Source organism: Eulemur rufifrons, chromosome 19 (assembly GCF_041146395.1).
Source record: "Eulemur rufifrons isolate Redbay chromosome 19, OSU_ERuf_1, whole genome shotgun sequence".
NCBI classification, from domain to species: Eukaryota; Metazoa; Chordata; class Mammalia; order Primates; family Lemuridae; genus Eulemur; species Eulemur rufifrons.
This window is the reverse complement of record NC_091001.1, coordinates 62218891-62246033: the sequence shown is the minus strand read 5'-3', so window position 1 is coordinate 62246033 and position 27143 is coordinate 62218891. Positions and strand designations below refer to the sequence as shown.

General features: G+C 37.3%; 1 protein-coding gene across 1 annotated transcript in view; it reads right to left on the bottom strand.

Annotated features, from left to right (window-relative positions):
• Nucleotides 1-26231, bottom strand: part of PPP3R1 (protein phosphatase 3 regulatory subunit B, alpha) — a 64671-nt gene extending 38440 nt beyond the window's left edge. Inside the window, exon 1 of the mRNA XM_069494093.1 lies at nt 25787-26231. Coding sequence (XP_069350194.1) covers nt 25787-25789 — 3 coding nt within the window. The 5' untranslated portion in view covers nt 25790-26231. The remainder of the gene's footprint in view (nt 1-25786) is intronic.
• Between the last annotated feature and the right edge of the window lie 912 nt (nt 26232-27143).

Here is a 27143-nt window from a genome sequence, read left to right as displayed (position 1 = left end):
CAACCTGAAACAACCTGGAAGCAGATTCTTCCCCAGAACCTCCAGAGGAGAACTCAGTCTGGGTGACACCTTGATTTCAGCCTTGTGAGATAGCCTTGAGAACCTAGTCCTGCCATATATGATCTATGGAACTATAAAGTAAGAAACGGGCTGTTTTTAAGCAACTATGTTTATAGTAATTTGTCACACAGCAATAGAAACTAATATCCAGACATATAGTGTATGTGGCTAAAAGCAAAAATACTGACATACCAAGCACTGGTGAAGACATGGAGCAACTGGAGATTTCATACATTGCTAGCAGGAACTCAAAATCACACAGCCTTTTTGGAAAACAGTTCGGTGGATTCTTAATAAAATTTAACATACCATTCAGAAATGAAAACATACCCACACAAAGATTTGCACACATACATCCATAACAGTTTTCTACTTATAGACCAATCTGGAGACAACCTAAAGCCTCAACTGGTGAATGGATACACAAACTGGTATCCAGACAATGGAGTACTGTTCAGTAACTAATAGGAAAAGACTATACATACAACAATGTAAATGAATCTCAAAAGCAATATGCCAAATAAAAGAAGCCAAACACGAAGGCTACATGCTGCATAATTCCATTTATAAATGCTAGAAAAAAACAAACTACAATGATTGTAAGTTTAGGGGCTGCTGAGGGTGTGGGGTGAATGCAAGGGGTGCCAGGTAACATTTTAGGGTGATAGACATGTTTTACATCTTGATTGTGGTGGTGCTTATAAAACTATATGAATTTGTCAAGGCATATTAACTGTATACTTAAAACTGGTTAATTTTATTATATATAAGTTATGCCTTAAATAAAGTTCATTTTTAAAACTCAATATTTTAAGGATCTTGATCCCAAGTATAATGAAATTGCTTCTAACAATTGCTACACTGTTGTTAAGAAGCAATCTCATCACTTTCTTTAAAATAACAAATTCAGTTTCATAATAATTGTCATGCCATTAAAAATTCAAAAACAACATGGATTTTTGTTTTTATAAAATACATATGCATTTCAAGGGAATATGTTCATAGTAAATAACATAACATATTTCCCACATTAATCTTACAGAATCATGAGAAACCAAAAATTATTTATAGTTACAGTAATCTTGACATTTATAATTCATCCCTTACTTAGTCCCCTTCTCTGATTTTAAATTCCATGAAGGCAGCAACTGTCTTACTACCTTTTGATATCCCTTGCCAGATTTAACACTGTCCTAAATTTACTCTAAAGAAGAATTTTATAGGTACATGGTAAAACTCTGGAACTTAATGCAAGTGGCATTTTAAGCATCATTATGTTAAAGTACATAGTTAGATTAAGGGCATCAGAAGACTCAATAAATTCTCAAAAGTCCAGTTATTAAAGTACTTTAAGTTTTCACTTCCCTTAATGCTTGCTTTTCATAATAAGTATCTATTAAGCATTTGGATCTACATACATTTTCAATAAGCAAGCAGTACTCTAATACTGAGGTAATATTTATGGTCCACAAGGATGGTCTATATAACCACATAAGGCAATGTTGTCACCTCTTAGTCTACTAGATAAACATCTAAATATTCTGACAGTATACCCTTTGAAAATATTCTGAACTTTACAGAACACATCTATAAAACTTATTATTTTTGTTCTCTCAAACCTTGTCACTTTAAGATCAAAGTAACCATAAGAAAAAACAGAGATACAAAAAAGTTTTTTTCATTTTTTTTGCCAGAAAATTCCTTTAGACAATATTTTGCTGATTCCTACAGATTTTATCCCAAAATTGACAATCATAATAAATTTTTTTAAATGCTGAATAACATGGATATGAAGAAAAAGTTATCTTAGGAATCAATCCAATATTTACCTGCTGAAAGACAGCTTGCCAACATCCCAGAGTTAATGTAATCATTATGATGAAATCAATTTTTCTAGGATGAAATCACTGACTATCTTAACTGATCTAGAACAGATACTCCTTATTCTTAGAACTATAAAGCAAGATGTCACACTATAGACACATGAATGTGGGGCACAAAAGTGAAAAGATCAAAAGACAGAGGCAGAAGATAAAAACCAATGATATCAGTAGACTTCCAGGACAAATCTGTTTCTAAAAACCTGTGTGTCCACAAGTACCCCTCTCAGTACTGACTTCCTTCAGGAAGTTGAAATAAGTTAGAATAGGTGACTTCAAAGGGTCCTTCTAGACAAAAATTTTTACTACTAATAAAGATGTTAGATATATTTAAATATAGGCACTAAGGAGAGAGAGGGAGGGACCAGGTGCAGAATGTCAAGAAACTCTCTAAAGCATCCTGTTGGTTTCAAGAGACAGAAAGTTTCCCAAGTAGAATATGCTTGATGTTTTATTATTTTCTTTTATAGGCCTGTACAACAATCAATGTAAGAAAGGAAAAAGCAAGAGATCTCAGGAGTACAAGTTGTCAGCAATATAAATCTAACATGACCTTAGTTATACCAACAAATCTGACACCAGGGATTTTGTGGATACTCTATAAAAATTAGTTATGATGCTACCGCATAGCAGAAGTATTCATTATAATAGTATATCATTGTTAAATAGTGACTAGTTTTCCAAGAGAAATCAATGACATATCTGTACTTCTCAAATGATTTTAGGAGGAAAAAAAAACCTAAAAATTTCTAGTCTGATAAATGCTGTCATAATTATTCTAACTTCCTTGAATCCATCCAGCAAATGTTTGAAGGCACATAATATATGTTAACTATTTTAAGGATTCTATTGCATAATGGGACCTGAGATGATCATACCTATTACTCAATATTACAGTTAAAACGTTATCTCCTATTAAATAATACCTATACTACCCAATCCTATTTTTCCTCTACTACCCAATGTTAACCACAATTTTTAAATGTTTATCTTGTATTCTGCTTTGGGAAGCGAAGGTAGTAATCACCTGAGATGAGACCAGAAGTTCAAGACCAACCTGGGCAACACCGCGAGACCCCATCTCTATAAAACATTTTTAAAAAATTTGCCAGGTGTAGTGGCAAGCACCTGCAGTCCCAGCTACTGGGGAGGCTGAGGTGGGAAGATTGCTTGAGCCCAGGAGTTCAAGGTTAGAGTGAGCTATGATAGTGCCACTGCACTCCAGCCTGGGAGACAGAGTGAGACTCTGTCTCAAAACAAAAAGTTTATCTTGTAACCTACACAACTTTGCTGAACTTATTTATTAGTTCTATAAGTGTTTTTTTTTTTTTGGTAGATTTCTTGGGATTTTTCTATGTAGACAATCATGTTATCTGCAAATAGGGACAGCTTTTCTTCTTCTCCAATCTATGTGCCTTTATATTCTTTTCCTGCTTTAATCCACTGGCTAGAACTTACAGCAATATGTTGTAAGAGAGTAGTTGGAGCACACATGCTTGCTTTGTTACAGATCTTATGGAGAAAGCATTCAGTCTTTTGTCATTAAGTATAAAATCAGCTCTACCTTTCCATAGATCTTCCTTATCCAACTGAGAAAGTTTCCCTCTTTATCTGTTTTTCTGAATTTTTCTTTTGTTTGGGGCTTGTTTTTTTATTAATGAGTGCTAAATTTTGTCAAATGTTTTTTTCTTCATCACCTGATGCAATCATGGGATTTTTCTTCTTTAGTGTGTTAATATGGTTATATCAAGTTTCAAATAGTGAGCCGGCCTTGCATCCCTGAATAAGCCATATTTGATCATGGTATATAATTTTTTAAAAGTATTGCTTAATTCTATTTGTTAATTAATATTTTGCCAATGATTTTTGCATCTACATTGATATGGAGATATTGGTCTATTAATTTTTTCTTTTTTTGAATTTTGGTATCAAAACAATAGGGCTACTCAAATTCTATTTCATACTAAGAGAGGTGTGATAGTTTGTGCTTTTTAAGGAATTAGTCCATTACTTCAGAGTTGTCAAATTTATGTGCATAGTATAGAATTCCTCATAGTACCTCATTATCTTTTTTCATGTCTGCAGGGTCTATAATGACACCCCCTATTTCATTCCCAATGCTGGTAATTTGTGTGTGCCTTCTTTTATTACTTGTCGTCTTTATTTATGAAGAACCAGCTTTTTCATTTCACTGATTTTTCTCTATTGTGTTTCTCTTTTTGATTTCACTGATTTCTGCTCTTTATTATTTCCTTCCTTCTGCTTGCTCCAGGTAGATTTTGCTCATTTTTTTCTAGGTTCTTGAGATGAAAGCTTACTGATTTTTTTTTTTCTCTTCTGAGGTGTGCATTTAGTGCTACAAATTTCCCTCTCTGCACTGCTTTAGCTGTGTCACACAAATTTTGATATGTTGTATTCTTATTTTCATTAGGCTCAATGTATTTTTTTAAAAATTTCCTTGAGACTTCCTCTTTGCTCCATGGATTATTTAGACGTGTGTTGTTTAGTTTTCAAGCGTTTAGAGATTTTCCACTTACCTATTACTGATTTCTAGTGTGATACCATTGTGGTAGGAGAACACATTCTTTGATTTCAATTCTTTGAAATTTGTTGAAGTCTGTTTTCATGGTCCAGCATATAATGTACCTTGGTATATTTTCTGTGGTCACTTGAAAAGGTGGTGTGTTCCACTGTTATTTGGTGGAGTGTTCTATAAATATGGATTCGATACCGCTGGTTGATTCTATTGTTGAATGCCTCTTTACACTTGCTGATTTTCTTGCTTAGTTGTTCTAACCATTTGTTGAGAAACAGGTGTTGACATCTCCAGCTACAATTTTGGATTTGTCTATTTCTTCTTTCAATTCTATCAGTTTTTTTCTTCATGTATTTTGCAACTCTATTGTTTGACGCATACACATTTAAAATTGCTGTCTTCTTATTGGATTGACGTTTTTATTAATACATAAAGCCCATTCTCTATCTCTGGTGATTTTCTTTATTCTGAGGTCTACTTTATCTGAGGTCTACTTTATCTATGGCCATGCTTGCTTTCTGTGAAATAATGTTTGTACAGTACATCTTTCTCCTTCCTTTTACCTTCAATCTGCCTGTATTATTATATTTGAAGTGAATTTTTTACACACATCATGTAATTAGGTAATGTCTTTAATCTCCTCTGCCAATATGTGTATTTTAATTGGTGTATTTAGACCATTTGCATTTTATTATTATTGGTATGTTAGGGCTTATTTTGCTAGTTTTTTGTTTTGCTATTTGTTCTTTGTGTTTCTCATTTCTGTTTATCCTGTCTTCTGGTGAGTTACTTATTTTTAGAATTCCATTTTGATTTATCTATAGTTTTTGCATCTATCTCTTTGGATAGCTTTATTAGGGGTTCCTCTATGTATTACATTATATATACATAATTTGTCATAGTCTACGGGTGTTATTTTACCCTCCCCCTGCTTACAGTTGTCTTAAATATTTCCTCTACATACCTTTACAACCACATCAGTAATTTTTGCTTCAGCTCTCAAACATAATTTAGAAAACTAGGAAGATCAATTGTATTTAATCATACTTTTACACTTTGAATTGTTCCTTCCTCCTTCCTGATGTCCTAAGATTCTTTTGTTGTTTCCCTTCTGTTTTCAGAACTTCTTCCAGTTATTCTTTTAGGATAAATTTGCAGATGACATATTCTCTTAGTTTTTCTTCATCTGAGAATGTCTTCATTTCCCTTTCATTTCTGAAGAATGTTTTCTCTGGATATAAGTTTCTGGGTTTACAGATCTTTTCTTTCAGCCTTGAAAAAATCTGTCACCTTCTGTCTTCTATGGTTTCTGATGAGAAATGTGCTATCATTTGAACTATTTTTCCCATCTACACAGAGCACCATTTTTCTCCTACTGATTTCAAGACCTGTCTTTAGTTTTTGTAAGTTTGACTTTGAGATATCTTGGTCTAGATTTCTATGGGTTTATCCTGATGAATGTTCTCTCAGTGTCTTGGTTCTGTAGGTTTTATGTCTTTGGCCAAATTTGGGGAATTTTCAGCCATTATTTTCTTAAGTACTTTTTCAACCCTGTCCTCTTTCTTCCTCTTCTTCTTGTGAATCCAATGACACAAGTGTTAATTCTTTTTTATGATCCCACAGGTCCCTAGGGCTCTGTGCATTATTTTTTTTTTTCCCTATTTTCTTTCTGCTGGATTGGGTAATTTCTTCTATCTGCTAGTTCACTGATCCTTTCCTCTGCTCTATTCTGCTACTGAGCCTACTCACTGGGCTACCGTATTGGTTATTATATTTTTCAGTTCTAAAATTACCATTTGATTGTTCTTTATATCTCCTATTTCTTTGGTGAGGTTTTCTATTTTTTTTTCTTGTTTCATTGTCAATTGTTTTCTTTGAGTGACACAAGCTCACTGCTCATTTTTGAGAAAATGTGTGACATATATGCAAATTATACCATATTAGAATATAATTATATATTCTTTTATGAATGTATATATTCTACTATTAGAATTCTATTCTAATAGGGTTGTAGAAATCAAGTAAGAAAAAAGCTTAAGAAGGAAGGGTTAAGAGTAGCAAAGCGGACAAACAACAATTACTCCCAATTTTTTTTGGTAGGTTCAGACTTTCCATAAATCATACTAAAAGCAAGGTGTAAATTTAATTTGATCAATAACAACTTTAAGCTATACAGGTTACTAGATAAAGAATAATTACCAACCTTAGCCCTGCAAAACTATCTTTATAATGATCTTAAGAGCTAAGATTTTTCAAAATGAACTCCTTATTTACTATACTATCACAAATACTTTCTTATTTACTGACCACACAAAGACAGACATGATTCTAAGTCTGTCTTATAGAAAAATGTTTTCTGAGTAATCAAACAATTACTTTGGCTATAGATGAGACAAGATTCTATCTTAACTAAGACCAAAATTAAATGTAAAAGTATGTTTCCATACATGGTATCAGTTTCTCATTATGATTACCTTACTGCACTGCAACCTCGGTAATAGCAAAGCACTGGTTTTATTCACTACAGTTATTCTTCAGTGCATGATACATAGAAAATACTTAATATTTTTGAATTATCATTTAAATATGCTTTTGTAAATTTTTATTAAACCCCTTTTTTTTATTTCTTTGGAAAAATACATTGACTCAAAAAACAAATCACGTATAAACTTTAAACACAGTCCATTTGTAAGTGGACTCCTGTATGCCAACACTTAATTTTTCCAGGAATGAGACTCCCAACATTTAGGCAAACTCTCAAAAAATTGAGCATTATGTCCAAAAAGGTAAGAATGGTATTTTACAAAGTGCTCAGTACAAATTAATAGTATATTTCACTCCCAAAGGTATAAGATATTTCTCAAGTGGCAACAGACATATGACAAAAGGTTTACTAAAGCAGAGATTTTTTTTTTAAGTCTAAATTTACAAAAACAAACAAAAAACCTGTTGGCTTTTCTCCTCCAGTTTTACTCTAACAGTGGAATTACTTTTCTCCAAATTAAGACAATTCTTACAAAGTCCTAAAATCCCTCCAACACCTCAGATATACTAATTTAAATCTCAATAACTAGTTCAAACTAAACATAAATGTGGTTACTTTGTCAAGTTTCAAGTTTTAAAAGACCTTTTTTTAAAGGTAGAAACTAATGGATCTACAAAGTAATCCTTAAAAGTTAACTCCATGAATATAAATATGGATGGAAAAAAAAAAGATATTTATTTGGGAGGAAAAGTGAAATAACATGTGCTGGGCATTCTTTTAGAGATTTTACATACATTATGTCATTTATCCTCCGAAGAATCCCTGGGTAAACAGAGGTTACAAAGAAAGTTAAGCAGCTTGCACAGCTGGTAGTGGCAGAGACCAAATTTGAATTCAAGCTAATATAATTCCCATAGTATTCTTATCAATATATCATAAAGAGAAGCAGTAAGTTATTGTAGCCATTCTCTTCTCATCTTAGAACACTTAAATTCAAGTGGCTTGTCACTGCTAATTCACATTAGCATACCAATTTTAAATGTGTCTTTCATATATCTAACAGCACTCACAATTACAGAAACACAACAATAAGAGTGAGAGATAGATGAACATAGCTGAGAAGAGGAGGAGTAAAGGGATGAAAAACATAAAACACTATTACATGGAAACCATCCAACAACTTCTTGTAGACAGCAATACTAATTTGGTACTACATTCTAATTTGAAACATACATAACCCCACCCCAAAACAACAAAAAACTTTCTAGGCATGGCATTTTCAATAATTATAATTGAGAAAATCATCTCAAAACAGAGGAAATAAAGTCCTAGCAGTGGGACAGATGGTAAGAGACCATACTGACTATGGCCAGAAGAAATAGTTAAAATAGAGAGAAAGTACAGGTTAGTAAAATGAAGGTGGTCACAGAATACTAAAGCTAGGATGTCCATAATGACATAAAGTGATGGTGGAACCTAGAGGGAAAATTAGAGAAAGGTACTTAAATTTTGAATGAAAAAATGAGAATCCAGAAAGATGTTAGCAATGAAAAAGATAAAGAAAGGTACAGTCAGATAGGAGGAAATGACTCCGCAGGAGAACGAAAAATAATCTATTATGGGGTCATCAAACTATGGCCCCAGGCCAAATTAGGCCTACCACCTAGTTTGTTTTTAAACAGCTTTATTGAGATATAATTCATATACAACACTGTCTCATTCATCAAAGTGTACAATTCCATGGTTTTAGTATATTCACAGTACTCTGTAACCATTACTATAATCAAATTTAGAGCATTTTCACTACCCCAAAAAGAAAGCCTGTATCGACTGACAGTCACTCTCCAATTCCCCCTTACCCCAGCCCTAGGTAACTGCTAATCTACTTTCTGACTCTACATATTTGCCTATTCTGGATATTACATATAAATAGAATTATATAATATATGGTCCTTTGTGATTGGCTTCTTTTACTTAGCAAAATATTTTCAAGGTTAATCTAATGTGTCATAGCAAGTATCAACACATTTCCTTTTACTGCCGAATATTTCACTGTATGGCTATACCACATTTTATTTAGCCATTCATCAGTTAATAGACATGTGGACTGTTTCTATGTTGGGGCTATTATGAATAATGCTATTATGAACATTCATATACAAGCTTTTCACTTACTTTCATGTTTCATTTCTTTTGAGTATATACCTAGACATGGAATTACTACATCATATGGTAACTTTATGTTTAACACATGGAGGAACTATTTTCTAAAGTGCCTACATTTACATTCATTCCCATCAGCAATGTACGAGGGTTCCAATTTCTCCATATCCTTAACAATACTTATCTTTTTGATTATAGCTATCCAAGTGGGTGTGATTTCAAACTGTGGTTTTGATTTGTAATTTCCTAATGACTAATGATGCTGAGCATCTTTTCACACACTATTGACATCTGTGTATCTTCTGCAAAGAAACGTCAATTCAGATCCTTTGCCCATTTTTAAGCTGAGTTGTCTTTTCATCATTGAATTGTAAGAATTCTTTATATATTCTGGATAGAAGTTTCTTATCAGATACATGATTTGAAAAATTTTTTTCCTGTGGGTTGTCTTTTCATTTTCTTGGTGTTTTATGAAATTTAAATTTGTTAATTTTGATGATGTTCAATTTATCTTTTTTTCTTTTGTTGCTTGTGGTTTTGGTGTCATATATTAATGTAAGAAACTATCCTTGACCTGTGTTTATAAATTGTTTTATTGGAACACATCCATGCTCACTGGTTTAGTATTGTCTATAGCTGCTGCACACTACAATGGCAGAGTTAATTGTTGCAACAGACTGTATGGTCTGCAAGCCTAAAATACTTACTATCCAATCCTTTGCAGAAAGTTTTCCAACCTGTGGTCTAAAACAGCAGTCCCCAACCTTTTGGGCACCTGGGCCTGTTTTCATGGAAGACAATTTTTCACCAGGGGGTGGGCAAGAGGGGGCGCAGGGGGAGATGGTCTCAGGATGATTCAAGCACATACATTCATGGGCACTTTATTTCTATTATTATTACATTGTAATAATGAAATAATTATACAACTCACCACAGGTTGGGAACCCCTGGTCTAAAACAATGCCAACAACTACGAACTACCCCTAAGCTAAAATTAACAGCCATCCTTCACTGGAAAGAGCTGCAAGGGGAAGCAGAATTTTGGTTACGGTAAACTAGGCAGAGAAAATATTTTGGTGAAGAGGCTGACAACATGAGGGGACAGCTATGCACTGGTGTGGGAACAGGTACAATATAACATCAGAAGCCAGACACAGTTTTCACTATCTACAATCCCATCTGTAATCTGCGATCTTTGTTCAGCATATCAAATAAAATATTAACGAGATTATTTTTACTATCGTAAGGCCTAGCTGCTGGTGACAGAAGGTAAGCTAGGGCCAGGTTACAAGTATTTGGTCCTCTTCTGGTATGCAAGGGCCACTGAGAATACAATGACACCAAAGGAAAAAAACCTTCTCTGAAACTTGTAAGAAAGTTTTTCCTCCCTAATAAAAAGAGATAAATAAGGAAGCACTCCCGGCTCTTCTTCAGCCAGATGTTGATGTGTGAAATTGTGGCAGCCCTCTCCTGACATGCAGAGCTTTAAAGTAAATAGGGCTTATGTCTTTGATGAAACTGATGAACTGTGAACCCAATCCTGTAACTCACTGACTCTGGGCTTCTCATCCTGTGAAATACATTGCTTATTGTTTAAGTCACTTTAGTTGGGTTCTGTCACTTGTAACTAAAAATATCCTGACACATTTTCTGCTTTGTTAATCAGTACCTTACTGGACAGAGGGCTACACAGAAATTAGAGTTGATTATGAAACCTAGACCTGCCAAGAATACTACATACTAGTCTTCAGTAGTTTAACTGATTCTAAAAGATGTAAATAGCACTTTGTAATTTATCAAGCATCTTAGATAATTACCTACATCCCAATACCCACAAGAACTCTGAATCAGACAATTTTGTTGCCGTTTTACAGATATTAAAAAAAAAAAAAAAAAAAAAAATTCAGGGTACTCCAAAATAGGTCTTTCAATTCTATATCCCATGCTTTTTCTAGCATATTATTAATGTTACCTTTCATAATATCAAATAAAATTTACTGAGAAGCAACATAACAACAAAATGATTACAGTATTCTTTCAGCACTTAAATAATGGTTTGACATATACAACTCCATAATAAATAATAAAATGCTCAAATAGCTACCATATATTAAGTTCTAACTGGACAAGGAGAGTAGCCAGAAGAAATCTAGCACCTTATAATAGCTCTACTGAAGCACTTTATTGTATTATAATTTTTCCCTCCACATGCCTGACTCAACCTATGCTGTGAAATCCCTGGGGATGTATCTTTTATTCTTTCATCTTTATACTTGACACTATATTTGATATATGTAGTAGGTGAACATTAAATGTTTGCTACAGAAAGGAAATCAAAGATTTAGAGTTGCAATCTCATTTTATCAGGTGTTCTAGAATCTCCAGAACAAAAAAGATGAATCAGCTTAAGTAAACAAAAATAAACATTATTCATAAATTTTGAGTTCCCTTTAATTAGGAAAACATTTACTTAACATTTACAAATGAAAGTAATACTTTGACACCTAGAGTTCTCTACTCAGATATGTAAAAAGAATCTTGAAGAATAAAATAAGTCCCCTAACTTTTAGAATCAAGAGCAGTTTCCGCTGGTAGGTTTCCCACTGTGCCTAACATACTTGGGGCTTTCTAAGCATTTATCCACATGACTTAAAGATCTCCCTAGCCTTAGATGATGAATATAACTTAATCCACTGCATCTCTGAATTACATGAGAGATACCACATAGGGACAATATTTCCAAAGATGAAAAAAAAAATGTATCCCCTGCCGTTCAGGAGGCCACAGCTAAGGAGGAAAGGCAGTTTAGCACAATGAAATATGGAATGTACAACAGTGAAAGTTGCTCACAAATGGCCAGTAACTGCCTGGGAGAGTTGGGAAAGTTTTCACAGAATGCCACTGGAACAGGGTCTTGACGATGTTTACCAGAGAGAGAAAGGGGAAGGACACTGCAGATAGAAGATTACAAACAAAGGCACCAATAAGTGAAAAAGGATAAGGCATTCGAGAAACAAGCAGTTTAGCTTGGTTACAAAATAAGGATGGCAAGAAATAAGCAACAGAGTATGAATGCCATACAAAGGAGTTTAAATTTTTAATTCTAGAGGATGTAGCTAGCACTGACTTTTAAATGAAGGCCTGGACATTAGATTTCCCCGTCAGAAGAAAAACTCTGTTGGCAATATGGAAGACAGAATAAAGAAGGAAGAAACGGGAGGCAAAAAAAAAAAAAAAAAGCATTAAGTATTAGGCTAGAGAAATAGCCTACATGAGAAATAAATGGAACCACAATAATCCCAGTGGCAACAGGGATAAAGAAGCATTTGAGAGATCTAAATGAAGGAACATATTTGCCACAACACGACATTTATGTTCCGGAAAAAAACCTTATGCTCTTAAAACCACACATCAAAAATAATATGACTTAAGAAAAACAGAGTCAGGAACAAACACTGAAAACCTATGCAAACTTTGTAACCAAAGTACTAACAAAAACAACAAAAAACCTAACAAAAATATTAACAGTTATTAATAAATATGATACAATGGAACTTTTAAAGGTACAGGTGCAAGTAATAGAAAAAGGTATAAGGGGTATGAAAGCTAAGTTACAGAAACAATGGAAAAATGCATAAAGATCTAGAAGAATTATACAACAAATTCTTCCAACACAAATAGCCAAAATAAGAGAAAGAATGTGAACTAAATGGACAGTACACAGTCCTGTACTCTTCTGTAGCTTGCTGCTTTCAGCTCTGTTAGTGTATTTTGAATTCACCTGCCACTACTTGGTGACACAAGGCATCAATATAAGGGGAATGTTATATTATTTCCCTGTTTACTCATAGTGTACAAGTCAATTTGTGTTACAGAATAAGCACTGTATGGACTGCAACCGATAGCCTTAAAACTTAGTAGTAAAGAGGACACAAAAAAGTATGACTATAACAGATTTCCAGCTAGTAGTAAATGCTCGTTGTTTCTATTAAGAAAAAAATGAAGGACAATTAAGTATGAATATGAAGAAGATAATGAATGTGGTTTCAGTTACATTGAGTTTGAGGTATCTTAGAAACATCCTTATTTAGACGGTATCCAGTAAACAGATCTACAGATTAGAGCAGAAGAGAATAATGTGTGCTAAAAATATGAATCATCAGTACACAGGAGACAGATGAAACTTTGAGAAAAAACAAGGAATTCATATATTTACTCAATTCATTCACTTGACACATACTTATTAAATTCCTATAATGTGTAGGGTCCAATGCTGGCAGCAGGGTATGTAAGAGTTGTTAAATTAGCCTAAATTTGGCCTGAGGATGCTTCTACACTTGAATCCTTACATAGCTGCGGCCTGGCTTAGTAAAACTAACTGAAAACGTAACTTAAGAGTATACAGACAGTCCCCAACTTACCAGTCTCAACTTAAAATTTTTGACTTTACAATGGTACCTATACAACCATTCTGTTTTTTGCTTTCAGCACAGTATATAATAAACTACATGAGATATTCAACACTTTATTATAAAATACGCTTTGTGTTAGATGATTTTGCCCCACTGTAGGCTAATGTTAAGTATTCTGAGCACTTTTATGGTAGGCTAGGCTGAGCTATGATGTTTGGTAAGTTAGGTGTATTAAATACATTTTCAACTTACAATGGGTTTACTGGGATATATTTAGGTCATTAAATAGGAAATGTCTGATTTCGAAGCAAAAGTGTAGTTCTTGTATCTCAAACAAGAAGCAATGTATGCACCTAAACTGTTGACACAGTTTTGCCACCTCAGCTGTAGCTTGTTTGTGCCAGCAGCAAAGAAGCATAGAGAGCAAATGTCAATGAAATCTCAAAAGATGTTTTCTACAGCTTGTTGAGTATTGAATAGTTTTCCTTTCAAGAAGTGGTCCAATGCCGGAAGAAGTGGTAGTCAGGTGGTGCAAGGTCTAGTGAATACAGTGGATGACAGAAAGTTTCCAAGTTCAGCCTCTGTAGTTTCAGCAGCATCGTTTGTGCGACACGTGGTGGAGCGTTGTCTTGCAAGAGAATTGGCCTGTCTCTATTGACCAATCTCGGCTGCTTAATCGCAAGCATCCTCATCATTTCATCCACTTGGTTGTAGTAGACATCTGCTGTAATCAACTGACCAGGTTTCATGAAGCTGTAGTGGATAATACTAGCGCTAGACCACCAAACAGACACCATTAGCTTTTTCTGAAGAATATTCGGTTTTGGACTGTGTTTTGGCACTTCATCTTTATCCAACCATTGTGCCGAATGCTTGTGATTGTCAAAAAGAATCCATTTTCATCACACATAACATTATGGTGTAGAAATGGTTCACCTTTATGTTGTGACAGCAAACAAAGGCAAGCTTCGAGATGATTTGTCTTGTGACACTTGTTTAATTCACGTGGAAACCATCTATGCAGCTTCTTTACCTTATCCATTTGTTTCAAATGGTCCAATATTGTTGCAATAGTAACGTTAAACCTTGCTGTTAATTCACACATAGGTTGAGATGGATTCACTTCCACTACAGCTTTCAGCTCATCATTAGCCACCTTGGTCTCAGGTCACCCACATAGCTCGTTTTCAAGATTAAAATCACCAAAATGCCACTTCTCAAACCATTCACATACTGTGCATTCATTAGCCACATCCTTCCCAAACACTTTGTTGGTTCCAGCGTTGCATTGGTTCCACAACGGAAGTCATATTCAAAAATAACACGCATTTTTTACTTATCTATGATTTCACAAAAATTGCTCTAAAAAATTTTTTTGAAAGATAATCACAAGCCAAACCGTGTGTTTGAAAGACTGAGAATGTACGTCCACAGTAAAAAATAAAACAAGACATGTCAAAGTGAAATGTCAGAGATAGCAACTGTCAAACAGTAGGTACAGAAATCGGACATTTCATACTTAATAAAATCATCATCAAGTCGAAGAGCACCTGTACTTTTGTGGCAAGCTGCTGAGTCCCAGTTGACTACAGCAGCTGAGCTTCAGTCAATCATGGGCAGTCCATTGATTCAAATAAGGTAAACGCTGAACTGTAAGCAATGAAATTGTATACCTCATTTCTATCTCTATACCTCACTTCTGTTTTCTATTTATTGATATAAATACTGCTTGACAACATTGTTGGTTGGAGTTCTTAGACCTGTTCTGGTTCTGACTGCTGCTTGATTCATGAACTTTTGGGGGGTTTTTGGTTGGTTTGTTTTGCTCAGTTAAACTCTGCTAAATTTAACTTGTATGAAGTTTTTCCTTTGAACAGAATGAAGAACAAGACACACAAGATATCCACTCTCACAGAGTTCACGTTGAATCATGGAGAGACAGAAAGCAACCAAACACCTACAGCAAAACTAATCAATTATATGCTGCAAAGGAGATATAAAAGGTACTCAAAGGTAACACAGAATACGACCTGCCCTGCTGTGGAAGTGGGAAGCCAGTGAATTGAGGGACTTCTGAGGCATTCCAAACATAACACATACAAAGGCTCTGACAGTGGAATAAACAGATGGAGGAATAAACATGGATAAATGACCCAGGGCCAGTGGCTAAAGAAAACAAACAGGAACATGGTGAAAGAGGTAGAAGCAAGCAGAGGTAGAACCTATGGAATCCATGGGCTATGTTACAGATTTTAGTTTTTATGATATTTGGGATTTTAAACGGGAAAGTGATACAATCATATTTTAAGAGGGCCTTGGACCAAACCCAGATGAGAGGCTAGCAAAAAAGACTAAAAATGGTCAAAGAAGTAGAAGAGCAACTTGTAGAAAGGTCACAGAAGCAAAAAGAAGAGAGAATTTCAAGAGTTCCCAACAAGATCCAACATTACAAAGAAGTCAAATAAAAAGAATAAAGAACCAAATGTGCTTAATGAGTGCCTACTGGATTTTCAGACACTCTACAGCAGGCCCTTGGTATCCACTGGGGATTGATTCCAGGACTCCCCTCAGATACCAAAATCCACAGATACTCAAGTACCTTATATCAAATGGCATAGTATCTGCATATAACCTACGCACATCCTCTCATATACTTTAAATCATCTCTAGATTACTTATAATACCTAATACAATGTAAATGCTATGTAAATAGTTATTACATTGTATTTTTAATTTATATTTTTATTGTTGTTATTATTTTTTATTATTTTCCGAATATTTTTGATCCATGGATGCAGAACTTACGGATACGAAAGGCCACATGTATATTGTCAGCACAATTTGAGATGCTGTTATTCCCATTTTACATATTCACGGTACTAAATAAGGTCTAGAGAGCTTATGATACTTATTCCAGGTCACATTACTAATAGGTGGCAGAGCCAGAATCTAAATTCAGATTTTGCCAACTCCAAAGCTCATGCTGGTAATTAGAAGATTACTGCCAATGTAAGTTTCATTGAGACGCAGACACATCATCATTCTAGACCAGCACTGCCAAAAAGAAATTTCTGCAATGATGGAAATGTTCTTTATCTGTGCTAACACAGTAACCACTAGCCACGCGTAGCTACTGAGTGAGCACTTGTAGATATTGGGAATAAACGGAATTTATACTTTTATTTAATTTTAATTAACTTTAATTAAAATTTAAACAGTCACATGTAGCCAGTGTCTACTGAATTAGACATCACAGAATTGTAGTGGACTCAAAAACAAGAAAATTGAGCAAACCGAAAGCAGTTAAGAAGTAAGATGGTAAAGGTAGCATGACCACCAGCCAGGAAGACAGAGCTGACATATTCCTGGGTTCGTAAGTTCACTCTTTGCTTGAGAAAGATTATATGTTAGTGTAATTCATAACATTCTATTTGTTAGGAACATAGTTGTGCCATGATCATCCATAAAATCACAGACTTCTCTTATAACCCATTATCACTTGCTTTTTCTGAGATTCCAATTTTTACTAAAGACTGCCTTACAAGTAAATAACACTAGAGGATGCCAACTTATTGCATGCCTAAACAGGAGTTTTCTTGTGGCATTACACTCAGGGGGATATGAAAGAAAACCATTCCTGAAACTAGACAGATTAAGAATAAATAAAGCATGCCTGTAGTCCCAGCTACTCGGGAGGCTGAGGCAGGAGGATGGCTTGAGCCCAGGAGTTTGAGGTTGCTGTGAGCTAGGCTGAAGCCATGGCACTCACTCTAGCCCGGGCAATAGAGTGAGACTCTGTCTCAAAAAAAAAAAAAAATTAAAAAAAAAAAAAAAAAAGAATAAATAAAAATACTAACAGACAGGTCTACTAAGGGCCAATGTTAAAAGTTTGATCCTTTTCATAGACTGCAACGCTTCATCTTATCATACCTAGGTTTTAAAACGCATATCTAATTCTAACTTAAATAAAAATAAATACTCTGTATTGTTTACAAAAGAGATTTGGCCAAAATATAGTAAATTTAATAACAGTGCCAGAAAAACAAGTCAATGTGACATCTCATCTACACTACAGACATGTTTTTGGGGATACAGACAGGGCTACCAACGTGGCCCTCCTTATGACACTAAGAAAGAACCAGTTTAAAATATAAATCAAAACTCTCTAAGGAAATAAATTATAGGAATCTATGACTTATTGAATTATCAGTGCTAAATTTTAAAGAATTTTCTATTGAAATCTTCAAATGTTTTAAATATTGTTAAAGTACAAGACTATAAAAAACCAAAAACAAACCCAAAAACATTATTTATCAAATTTTACTTATCAAAATTGCATTCTTGCACCACACCTATCCATTAGCCATAATTATACTGTCAACTCATAAACATGAAGGAAAGAATGGAAGTCTAAAAAGAAAATTCAGAAAGTGAAGAATGGATGAGGACTACTGGAGAAAAGGTTTATTTTATTTTGCAAAAGTAGAAATACGGAAGAAATTTAATCCAGCAAACTTGAGTTAAAATAGAGGCTTTATCCAAAACACTTTGGAGATAGTTTTCTCTTTTAATTCAAGAATTTGCTATCTACGTAGTGTGGTTAATGCTTAATAAGATGTTAAGTGGAAATAAGTACAAAAAGAGTCCTAACGTTATTTTCCCTAAGAGTAATTTCGTAAGAACACTGTCATAGTTCACACCCTTGTTAAAGTACCAACCTCTATCATTAGAAAATTGTTACCTGATTAGAATTAAGAATTGTCTTTGACTCAACATTTAAATTTAAAATACAGCTGAAAACCTTGGAATAAAACTGATTATAATGAGTAAACTGGAGCATGATATTATTAAAACCCCTTTGTAATCTTTTTAATAAAAACTGAATTATAAAAAAAATCCATATGCTAGCAAAAGCAAAAACGGGGAGAAAACCCCACACAAAAAAGCTCTCTCTTGGAAGAATATACAAGAAACTTAATAATGAGGGAGGGGTTGCCAGGGAAGACTCTTATTTTTCACTTTATACTTTTCAATATAGTTTGAATTTCTAAGTAAATGTATAGAACTTTTTAAAAATTTTAAGAATACTGCTCTACAACTACATGTTCCCCCCAATAAAACCCGAACTCAAAAAATGGTTCCTTTTAGACCCATGTAACTTGATCAAAAGAACAAATAAATCTGTATTAAGCTCTTTTCTTGTTAGAACCCATTTCCTAAATTCATTTCCTATGTCACTAATTCACTGTTGCCCTTTCCTGGGTCCTACCTACTATTTAGTAATATTTACTTGTTACCTTGTTAACAGCCTATCAAATTCCCTGAAATTGGAACAGAATCCTCCTCCACAGCCCTCACCCTCAAACCCACCCTATTTGCCTCAGCCTCAATCTCAATCTCAGTAAATGATCTTTCCTCAAGCTATCCTGAGATACTAAATGACTTAGACCACGGGTATGAACTCCATCATTAAAACACATCTGTGGCATGGCCTACTCTCCTTTTTTTTCTTTTGATGTCCCTCCTTTCCTTTTATCTTCTTCGCCTACCTCTTCTAGGGTTAATCCTTTAATCATTCTCTTTGTTACAGCTCCCTCTCCTGGCTTTTCTTTTCTAATTCTTAACAATATCCCAATCTTCCCCTATCCCAAAAAGCACTTACTCCAACAGTAAACCATTGAAGTTAAATATCCTTTGTTCTCTTTCATAAATGTCTCAAAAAAGTAATTGATACTTATTGCCTCCAATGCCTTACCAACATCTATTCCTTTATTCCACTTATTCATTCACATATTCCTTCTTCAAACAGTACTTAATATCTATTACTTCCCAAGGATCTGGAATATAACAACGAAAAGATAAAGACAAGGTCTCTGCATTCACAGAGTTTACATTCCCTTGAACTCTTATTTTTTTCACTTAGGACATAACTGAAGTTAGTCTTACAGATTATCAATATTCTTCTAAGGGCCAATTCCATCAGTATCTCCTTAATCATCATCCTTATAACCCTCCCTTTAGCTATTATCTTGACCCAAATATTCTAACTTCACTTCTTTCACGGGTATATTGCCAAGTTTGTTAAATAGAAATTTATAGTGGAATTCTCAAGCTCATCAAACTCACTGTGTCAAACTAAACTTGCCTTCTTTTAACACTTCTTTTAATCAGCAACTCAGTCCTACTTTCCTGCTTTTATTACTAAAGTAGAGCTCTCTTTATATCCAATCACCAGGGTGGGTCATCCTTTATGATTCTGTTTCCTCAGAAAGTTTTTAACTCTTTCCAACTTTATATTTAAAATGTCTCCATATCTATTTGCTTTCAAATACTTACAACTTGTTATCTGTAATACCACAAAGCAGTACTCCTACCTACAATTTCCACCCCTTCCAAATCACCCAAAATCTCATTTCCAGATTAATCAATGGTTTCCCAATGGGACCAAACTAAAGTCGAGCAGTTAAGGTCATTTACAACTTAACATGACTTCCTTTCCAGCCTAAACTCTTATACAGCCTACATTAATAGTTTTCATCTTAATCTCCTTCCCTTTCTTGATAAAGGATGAGAAAAATCCCTCCTCTTGTCTAAGGAGAGTCATAGCCCTTCCCACCTCCTTGAGGACATCAAATTGTCAATAATCCCATCTTTTCCCTTTGAAAAGATTCAAAAGACAACCTTCTCCCTCTTTCCTGGCTCATTCTTTTGATCCCAATATAAATCCTTCTTCAAATCTAAATTTTCTAGCTTCCATTCTCTCTCCTATTCAAGGCTTTAAAGAGCAGTCTAAACTCAATGTCTGGCCATATTTATTACTCAGCTCACTACATCCTGGCTTTCTTTGCCACCATTAAAACAAACTACTATTGCACAAGTCACCAAAACTTTCCTGATCCCTCCAAAAGACACTTTTTAAGTTCTCTTTCCTGATCTCTGCAGTTTCTCTTCATAGCTGACACTTTCCTCCTTAAAATTCCCTTCAATCTGACATCACAGTGCTAATTTGCCAATTATCTCTCTGGCTATTCATTCTCAGACAAACTTCACAGGCTCCACATCCTCTCTACCTGCCTCTTACATTCAGTATTCTTTAGAATTCACCCTCTTCACTTCTCATTTTATATTCTCTCCATATAGGACTTTATCCAGTTTCATGGCTTCAACCACTACCTAATACAAATACAAAGACAACACTCAGATCTTTAATCCAAGCCCAGATCTCTCTTCTGAGCTCCTGATATAGGTAGCCAATTACCTGTTGGCCATAACTACTCAGAGATGACCTATGACTACTTTAACTTCAACATGTCCAAAATAGAAATCCTCATCATTCCCCCAAATCTCTTTCTCCTACATCTCCTAGGACAATGTGCATTTCTAACAAGATCCCAGATGATGCTGATGCTGCAAGTCCAGGATCCACATTTTGAGAATCACTGCTCAAACATGTGCCTCTTCCTACCTCCAGGCTATCAAGTTCCTTCTGCTATTGCCTATGCCATGATTATCTATGCAGCAGGCATTGTTAATATTTCACAGCACTCTAGCATATTGAACTTGGAATCTTGCAACACAGCATTCCAAATATTAATTACCAAATGATAATAGAAGGCTAGAGATGAAACAATGGTCATCCCAGCAAAGTGGAAGTTTCTTGAGGACAGGTATAGTCTGTATGTATCCCTAGAACCTAACCTTACCGAAGGTACTCAATAAATAAAATATTTGCTGAGTGCACAGCACCATGGTCTATTCAGTCACCAAAGCCAGAAACCAAAGCAGGACTTACCACTCATTTTCTCCCCCATAATCCAATAGTCACCACATCCTTTCTTCTACCTCCTGACTGTATCTCATCTCCAGTCCCTCCTATCCATCAACACTGTGAACAGTATACTTTCAGGTCTTTATTTCTCACATGAATTATTATAATTATTTCTTAATGGCTCCCCATGTCTAGATTCATCTATTCTATTATCCACATGGCCATCAGATCAATCTCTTTAAAAAAGTACATGAGACAATGTCACTCTACTGCTTAAAAATAATAGCTTCCCACTGCTTTTAGGGGAAAAAAAATTAACTCCTTCATGATATGCAAGCCCCTCTATGACCTAGCTTAATCTACCTGACACTCTCTCCCTTCCACCCTACCCCCTTCTCCCCAGCCATGCTAAACTAATACTTCAGTTCCCCAAATGGCTTATATAGCTAACGCCTCTATGATGTTAAACATAAGAACTCTATCTGGAGTGCTCTTTCCCATTGTCTAAATATTCATCCTTTTAAGACTCAGCTCAGGCACCATCGCTTCCAGGAAGCTTTCTGAGTGACACTCATCCCCAGTTTGGACTAAGTCTCTTCGCTGCCAAGTACTCTTACAGCACCCCACGTTTAGTCTGTTAAGAGCACATATCACACTGCACAATCACTGTCTTGTTTATCCCACTTGATTAAGTGTCTTGCAGATAACAATCATGTCTTATGTTTGTATAGTTAATGCTAGGTATATTAACAGACACTAGACTAAAATTTAAATAAATACATTCCTTGCTATTCTCTAAACAGTGGCTCTCAAAACTTAGCATACATCACAATCACCTGGAAGACCTATAAAACCTGGACTGCTTGGCTCATCTCCAGAGTTTTAGAGTCAGTTGTTCCAGGGTGGAGCCTGACAAGTTTCCAGATGCTGCTGATGCTGCTGGTCCAGAAACCACATTTTGAGCATCAGTGCTCCAAATATACACTGTCTCTTCCCACCTGCAGGATTTAAAGTCTCTTCCAGATGCCTCCAACTCTGCCTACTTCAATTCTATGAATCTTTTTAGATCCATCTCGAGTGTCACCTCCTTCATAAAACTTTCCCTAAACCTAGATGAAAATGATCTTGCTCTTTTCTCAACTGCTATCAGGCTTTGCGTGTATTACTCACAGGATATTCATCATATGCTAACTTATTTCAGTTACTGGCATTTTTCTTATATTCTCTACTTAAATAATGGTAGGAAACCAGTCTTAATCATTTTAATATCATCCTTAACAGAGAGCACGGTAATCAGTGAATAGCAGATAAAATCTACAAGTATTTACTGATATGAATGAATCCCTATTGCTTGCCCCAGACTCTGGGGTCCATGGTGTGTCTGACTTGCTCAATCCTCCTGGCCCAAGCTGACTTCCTCATACTGCCTCACTTCCTATGACTATGCCTGATCCTTCCATACTTGCCTGTCCCTCTCGTTGCTGACTGACTCTTAGTCAGCTTCTTCACCTTGTACCCTGAGCCATATTAATTTTCTCATCCACTATGGAACATAACAAGTGGAGAAATTTTCCCTTCACGACAGATGTGAATTTTAATTCTGCTGGCCATAGACAGGTTCCCCATTTTTTCTAAAAAAAAAAAAAAAAAGACTTCTTTGTCACAGAAACTGAACTAGAATATGTTGTATACAACTCTAAGTGCAGTTGTCACAGACAGTATTAAATTTAAGTTTTAGTAACAGATCGTGGAGATGAAGACATAAAAAGGTCCTTTAAAAAATTTAAGGTTGCCTTAAGAAACAAGACCTAAAACAGGTAATTACCTTTACATTGTATTCATATAAACATCGAGAACAAAATCCATATTATCTATTCCAACAAAAACAGATACAAAAAAACCTGGTTCAAGGAAAATTCCCAGCTCGGTACTCACAGATTTTTGTATACATATACACAATCTTCACTCCCCCTAATACGAAACAGTTTAAAACTCAAACTGGGTGAAGGGAAAGATTTTAACTCTCAGGGGAAAAAAAAAAAGCTACTTTTAAGGCAGCAACTAAAATTAACACCTGTCAGAAAAGATCCTAGGAGAGATTCAATTAAATCTTGTAAGCCTTTTTACTTTCTCTATACTTGAATTAACCAGTGATATTTCATAAATTAACACTGTAACATCTGTTGACAAAAATGTAGACATGTTCATGATACTTAGTAAGAGAGACTTTCAAAGGGTGTTAGAATTTTCAGAACTGTAAGTTCAATTAACTGGAAAAATTAACCAGATCACTCCAAAGCCCAATTTGAGTTAATCAATACCTCATATGGCAAAGTTGAGTTATAGGTACTTGATACTTTGGAACCAGTGCTACATTAAACAAACCAAAATAACCCTAAAGTTGAAAAGCCACTGTCACCATGAATTATGTAAGTCCTAAAATGGTAATTGGGAGAATGAAAAAAAGCCAAGGGTGAATTAGAAAATAAATACTGAAAAGGAAGCTGGAAAGAAGAGGAAAACAATGACCTGGCAGAAAATGATACCATATGGTACATCTTAAAATATTTTAAAAGATAAGGAAATATTGAGTAACAGGAAGATAAATAAGATCTAAAGGATGATTTCCCAAATTCAGTCTTTTTTTTTTTTTAAAGGGGGGGTGCACCACAAGAAGGGTAAAAACTGCTTGGAAATCAGATCATTTTGCTATATAATAAACAAAAAGAAAGCTGGATCACTGTCCCTCAAAATGCATAGCTTATAAATATAAGTAAAAACATTCTCTGCAATGAACAAAGATCTTCAAGAACCTGACCTTCAAGCAATATGCAAAAGGAAGTTCTATTAAAGCACTAAAGGGCAATTCCTAACTTCAAAATAATATGCCAGTAAAAAGACTGTACTACCAATGACTCTGATCTTCCTGAACTGTTTTCTGTACTAGTCTGGAAAAGCATAAGTTTTGTGACTTTGGGGACCAAAGTTGTCTTCTGAGCTCTCTCTCAAGTTGGCAAGGAAAAACGTCTTCTACACATTAAAATCACGAATCATTTATTAAGTCTGCTGTTAATCTGGGTTTTAAGTACACCAAAAACACACTTATTCATTTGCCCTATATTTTAAATAAATTGGCTGACTTGATTATTCTAATTTCACTCTCCTCCTTCACAATCACCACCAAATTGATTTCAAATGGCAATCAAAAGAATTTCTCTCTTCACTAATCCACCACATATTTTGAAATGCTTAAATTCTACATACAAGGTGAATTATCACACAATTAAAAGGTGCAAGAAATTACCCAACGTCAAGCAACCAGTCTAAAAATCTTCTGACAACTGTTCAAAGACTTTTTAAAGAAAGCCTAACAACCTAATCACATGTTGGAATATCTGATATACACGGAATGTCACTTCGAACTTTTTCTACTATGTATATACAATTCTTGATTACAAAGAGGAAAAACTACAAGGGCTACCGGGAGCGAGAGAACCAGTAAGGTAACAGGCTAAAAGGGCGTCGTTGATTTCTTGGCTACAGTGACACAGGCGGGAGACACACCCCTAGCGTCGGTCTGAAACACTACAGCGGAGAATTTTACCTAGGGATTAATGTGAGGGTAAGGAAAGACAAATTTAAATCGCCATGATTCAAAAACAACCACCCCAGGAGAGACAGACACGAAGGCAACAAAGAAAATGAAAAACCCTTCGTAGTAAGGAAGCATTAAAAAACAAGTATCGCCAATCTCCCAAAAACCAAGTCAGCTTATGTTTTAATGAATATACACCTTGGACCTTTCTGGTTCGCCGGTGCAGAGAGAAAAGCAGCAGCGAAAGAAACCCCGTAAGACTGCAAACAGCAGCGAAACGAAAGCTAACGGGAGAGGGGGGAAGTAAGTGGCAGGATTCCTGCCAGGACTCCCTGCTTGAAAACCTGGACTGAGTGGGAGAAAAAGCAGCTCTGCAGAGAAAGTGGGTCTTATATAAAGCGCCACTGCCGCATATTATTTCTATAGGGTTTCAGAATATCCTCGAACTTGAAAAAGAGAGTGAGTCTGGGGTGCACAGAGAGGTTCCACGTGGAGGAGGGTCGGGACAGAAGTGAAGAGGGGCGACAAGGGGACAGTGCCAGGCTGGCGGGGTGGGGGGGGCCGACAGGGGGTCGAGGCAGGGCGGAATCCCGGCGGCTGTGGCTCGGGCGCCCCGCAGGGGCCCGGGGGCGGCGCGGGAGCTCCGCTGCCGCAGCGCCAGGCGAGCCGTCGTCCTGTCAAGCAGCCGGCCCACCGCCCCCGCCGGCTGCCAACGCACCCGGGCCGCTGCGGGCTCGCCCACACCCGCCGCGGCACCGGCCCGGCCCGGGTCTCTCGAATTTTCCAGTGGAGGGAGCCGGCCGGGGGCTTCGGGACTCGCCCCCGCACCCGACCCCGTCGGCGGCGGGCGGGGGAGGGATGGTGCATTGGGGAAGCCAGGGTCTCACCATTTTGCTCGGCGGGTCGGAGGCTCGCTTGCGTGGAGAAGTGTCGGCGCTCAGACGCGCTCCAGCAGGAAGCGGCGGCGGCGGCCCAGCTGCGGCCCTCGGGTCGCCCGCGGGGAGGGGGCTCGGGGTGGGGGAGGGGAGGCGGCGCCGCGGGGCCCGCGCCGGCTGGGTGACTGGGCACGCGAGGGAGCAGGCAGAGCGAGGGGAAAGAAATTAAGGTCGAGATTCGGAGACCGAGAGCGCGGGAGGAGAGACGGCGAGGAGGAGGAGAAGCAGAAAGGAGGGGGAGAGGGGCGAAGAGGGCCAGGCGGCTCGGGGGCTGCAGCCTCGCGCTCGCGCCGGAGCCGTGACGGACTCACTGCAGTGGCTCGCGCTGACCCGCAACCTCAAGGCACGAAAAACGGGGAGGGCGGGAGAGGGAGGGGAGTACCGAGCGCAGCAGCGCGCGGGGCGGAGGGCGGAGGGCGGGGGCGCGCGCGGGCCGGTGGCGGGGGCGGGGCTTTCGCGAGCGCCGCACATCCGGGAACCCGCGCGCCCGGCTCGGCGGCGGCCGCTGCGGCGCTCTGGCGAGCTCTGGTTGGGGAGCGCGGCGCGCGCGGACCACGTTCGCCCCTTCGTCTGCCGCCCCTTGCGTGCGGTGCGGGGGGAGCCGGGGGCGGGGGCGCGGACGTCGGTGACGTCGCGTGGCGGAGCCCTTCCTGTCATGTGGCTGGAGGCGGGTGGGGAGGAAGGCAGGGCAGGGAGGGGAAGGAGGAAGTGCGAGTGTTTCCCGGGAGGGAGGAAGCCTGAGGGGTGCGCGAGCAGCGAGAGAAAGGGGACTTGGGCCCTGGAGTGGAAGCCTCGTGAGACTTCCACAGAGAGTAGATGAGTGGTCTTAGGGTGTCAGAACCACCCAGATGACGCACCAGAAAAAGAGGGAAAATCCAAGTCCTGGGGCTAGAGGGAATCGAAGGTGTCTTTGTATCTGCGCACCGACTCGGACCCGCTGCAGAATTACACGGCGCATCAGGACTGTTGTCGCCCAGGCGCAGCACCCGCAGGCCCCCACTGTCGTGCGAATTGGCAGAGACAGGAGCCAGATTGTAAAGACAGGGAGGAGGGCAAAGCTGGCTGCAGCTTGAGGCGTGGGGAGAACCTGGACAAACAAGTAGCAGGGCTACTTCCCACTCCCCCAGAGACCTTCCCACCCAGCTCTGCATTGTCGATAAACCCTCTGTTCTGCGTTTGGCGGGGTGCAGCAGTGTTTGTTTATGAAAAATACCCGAAGATAAATTGCCTACTTGTCCTTTTTGTATGGGGAGCTACATCCACTCTGGTGGCAATTACCTTCCCAGAAAATTCAGACTACAATAGGAAA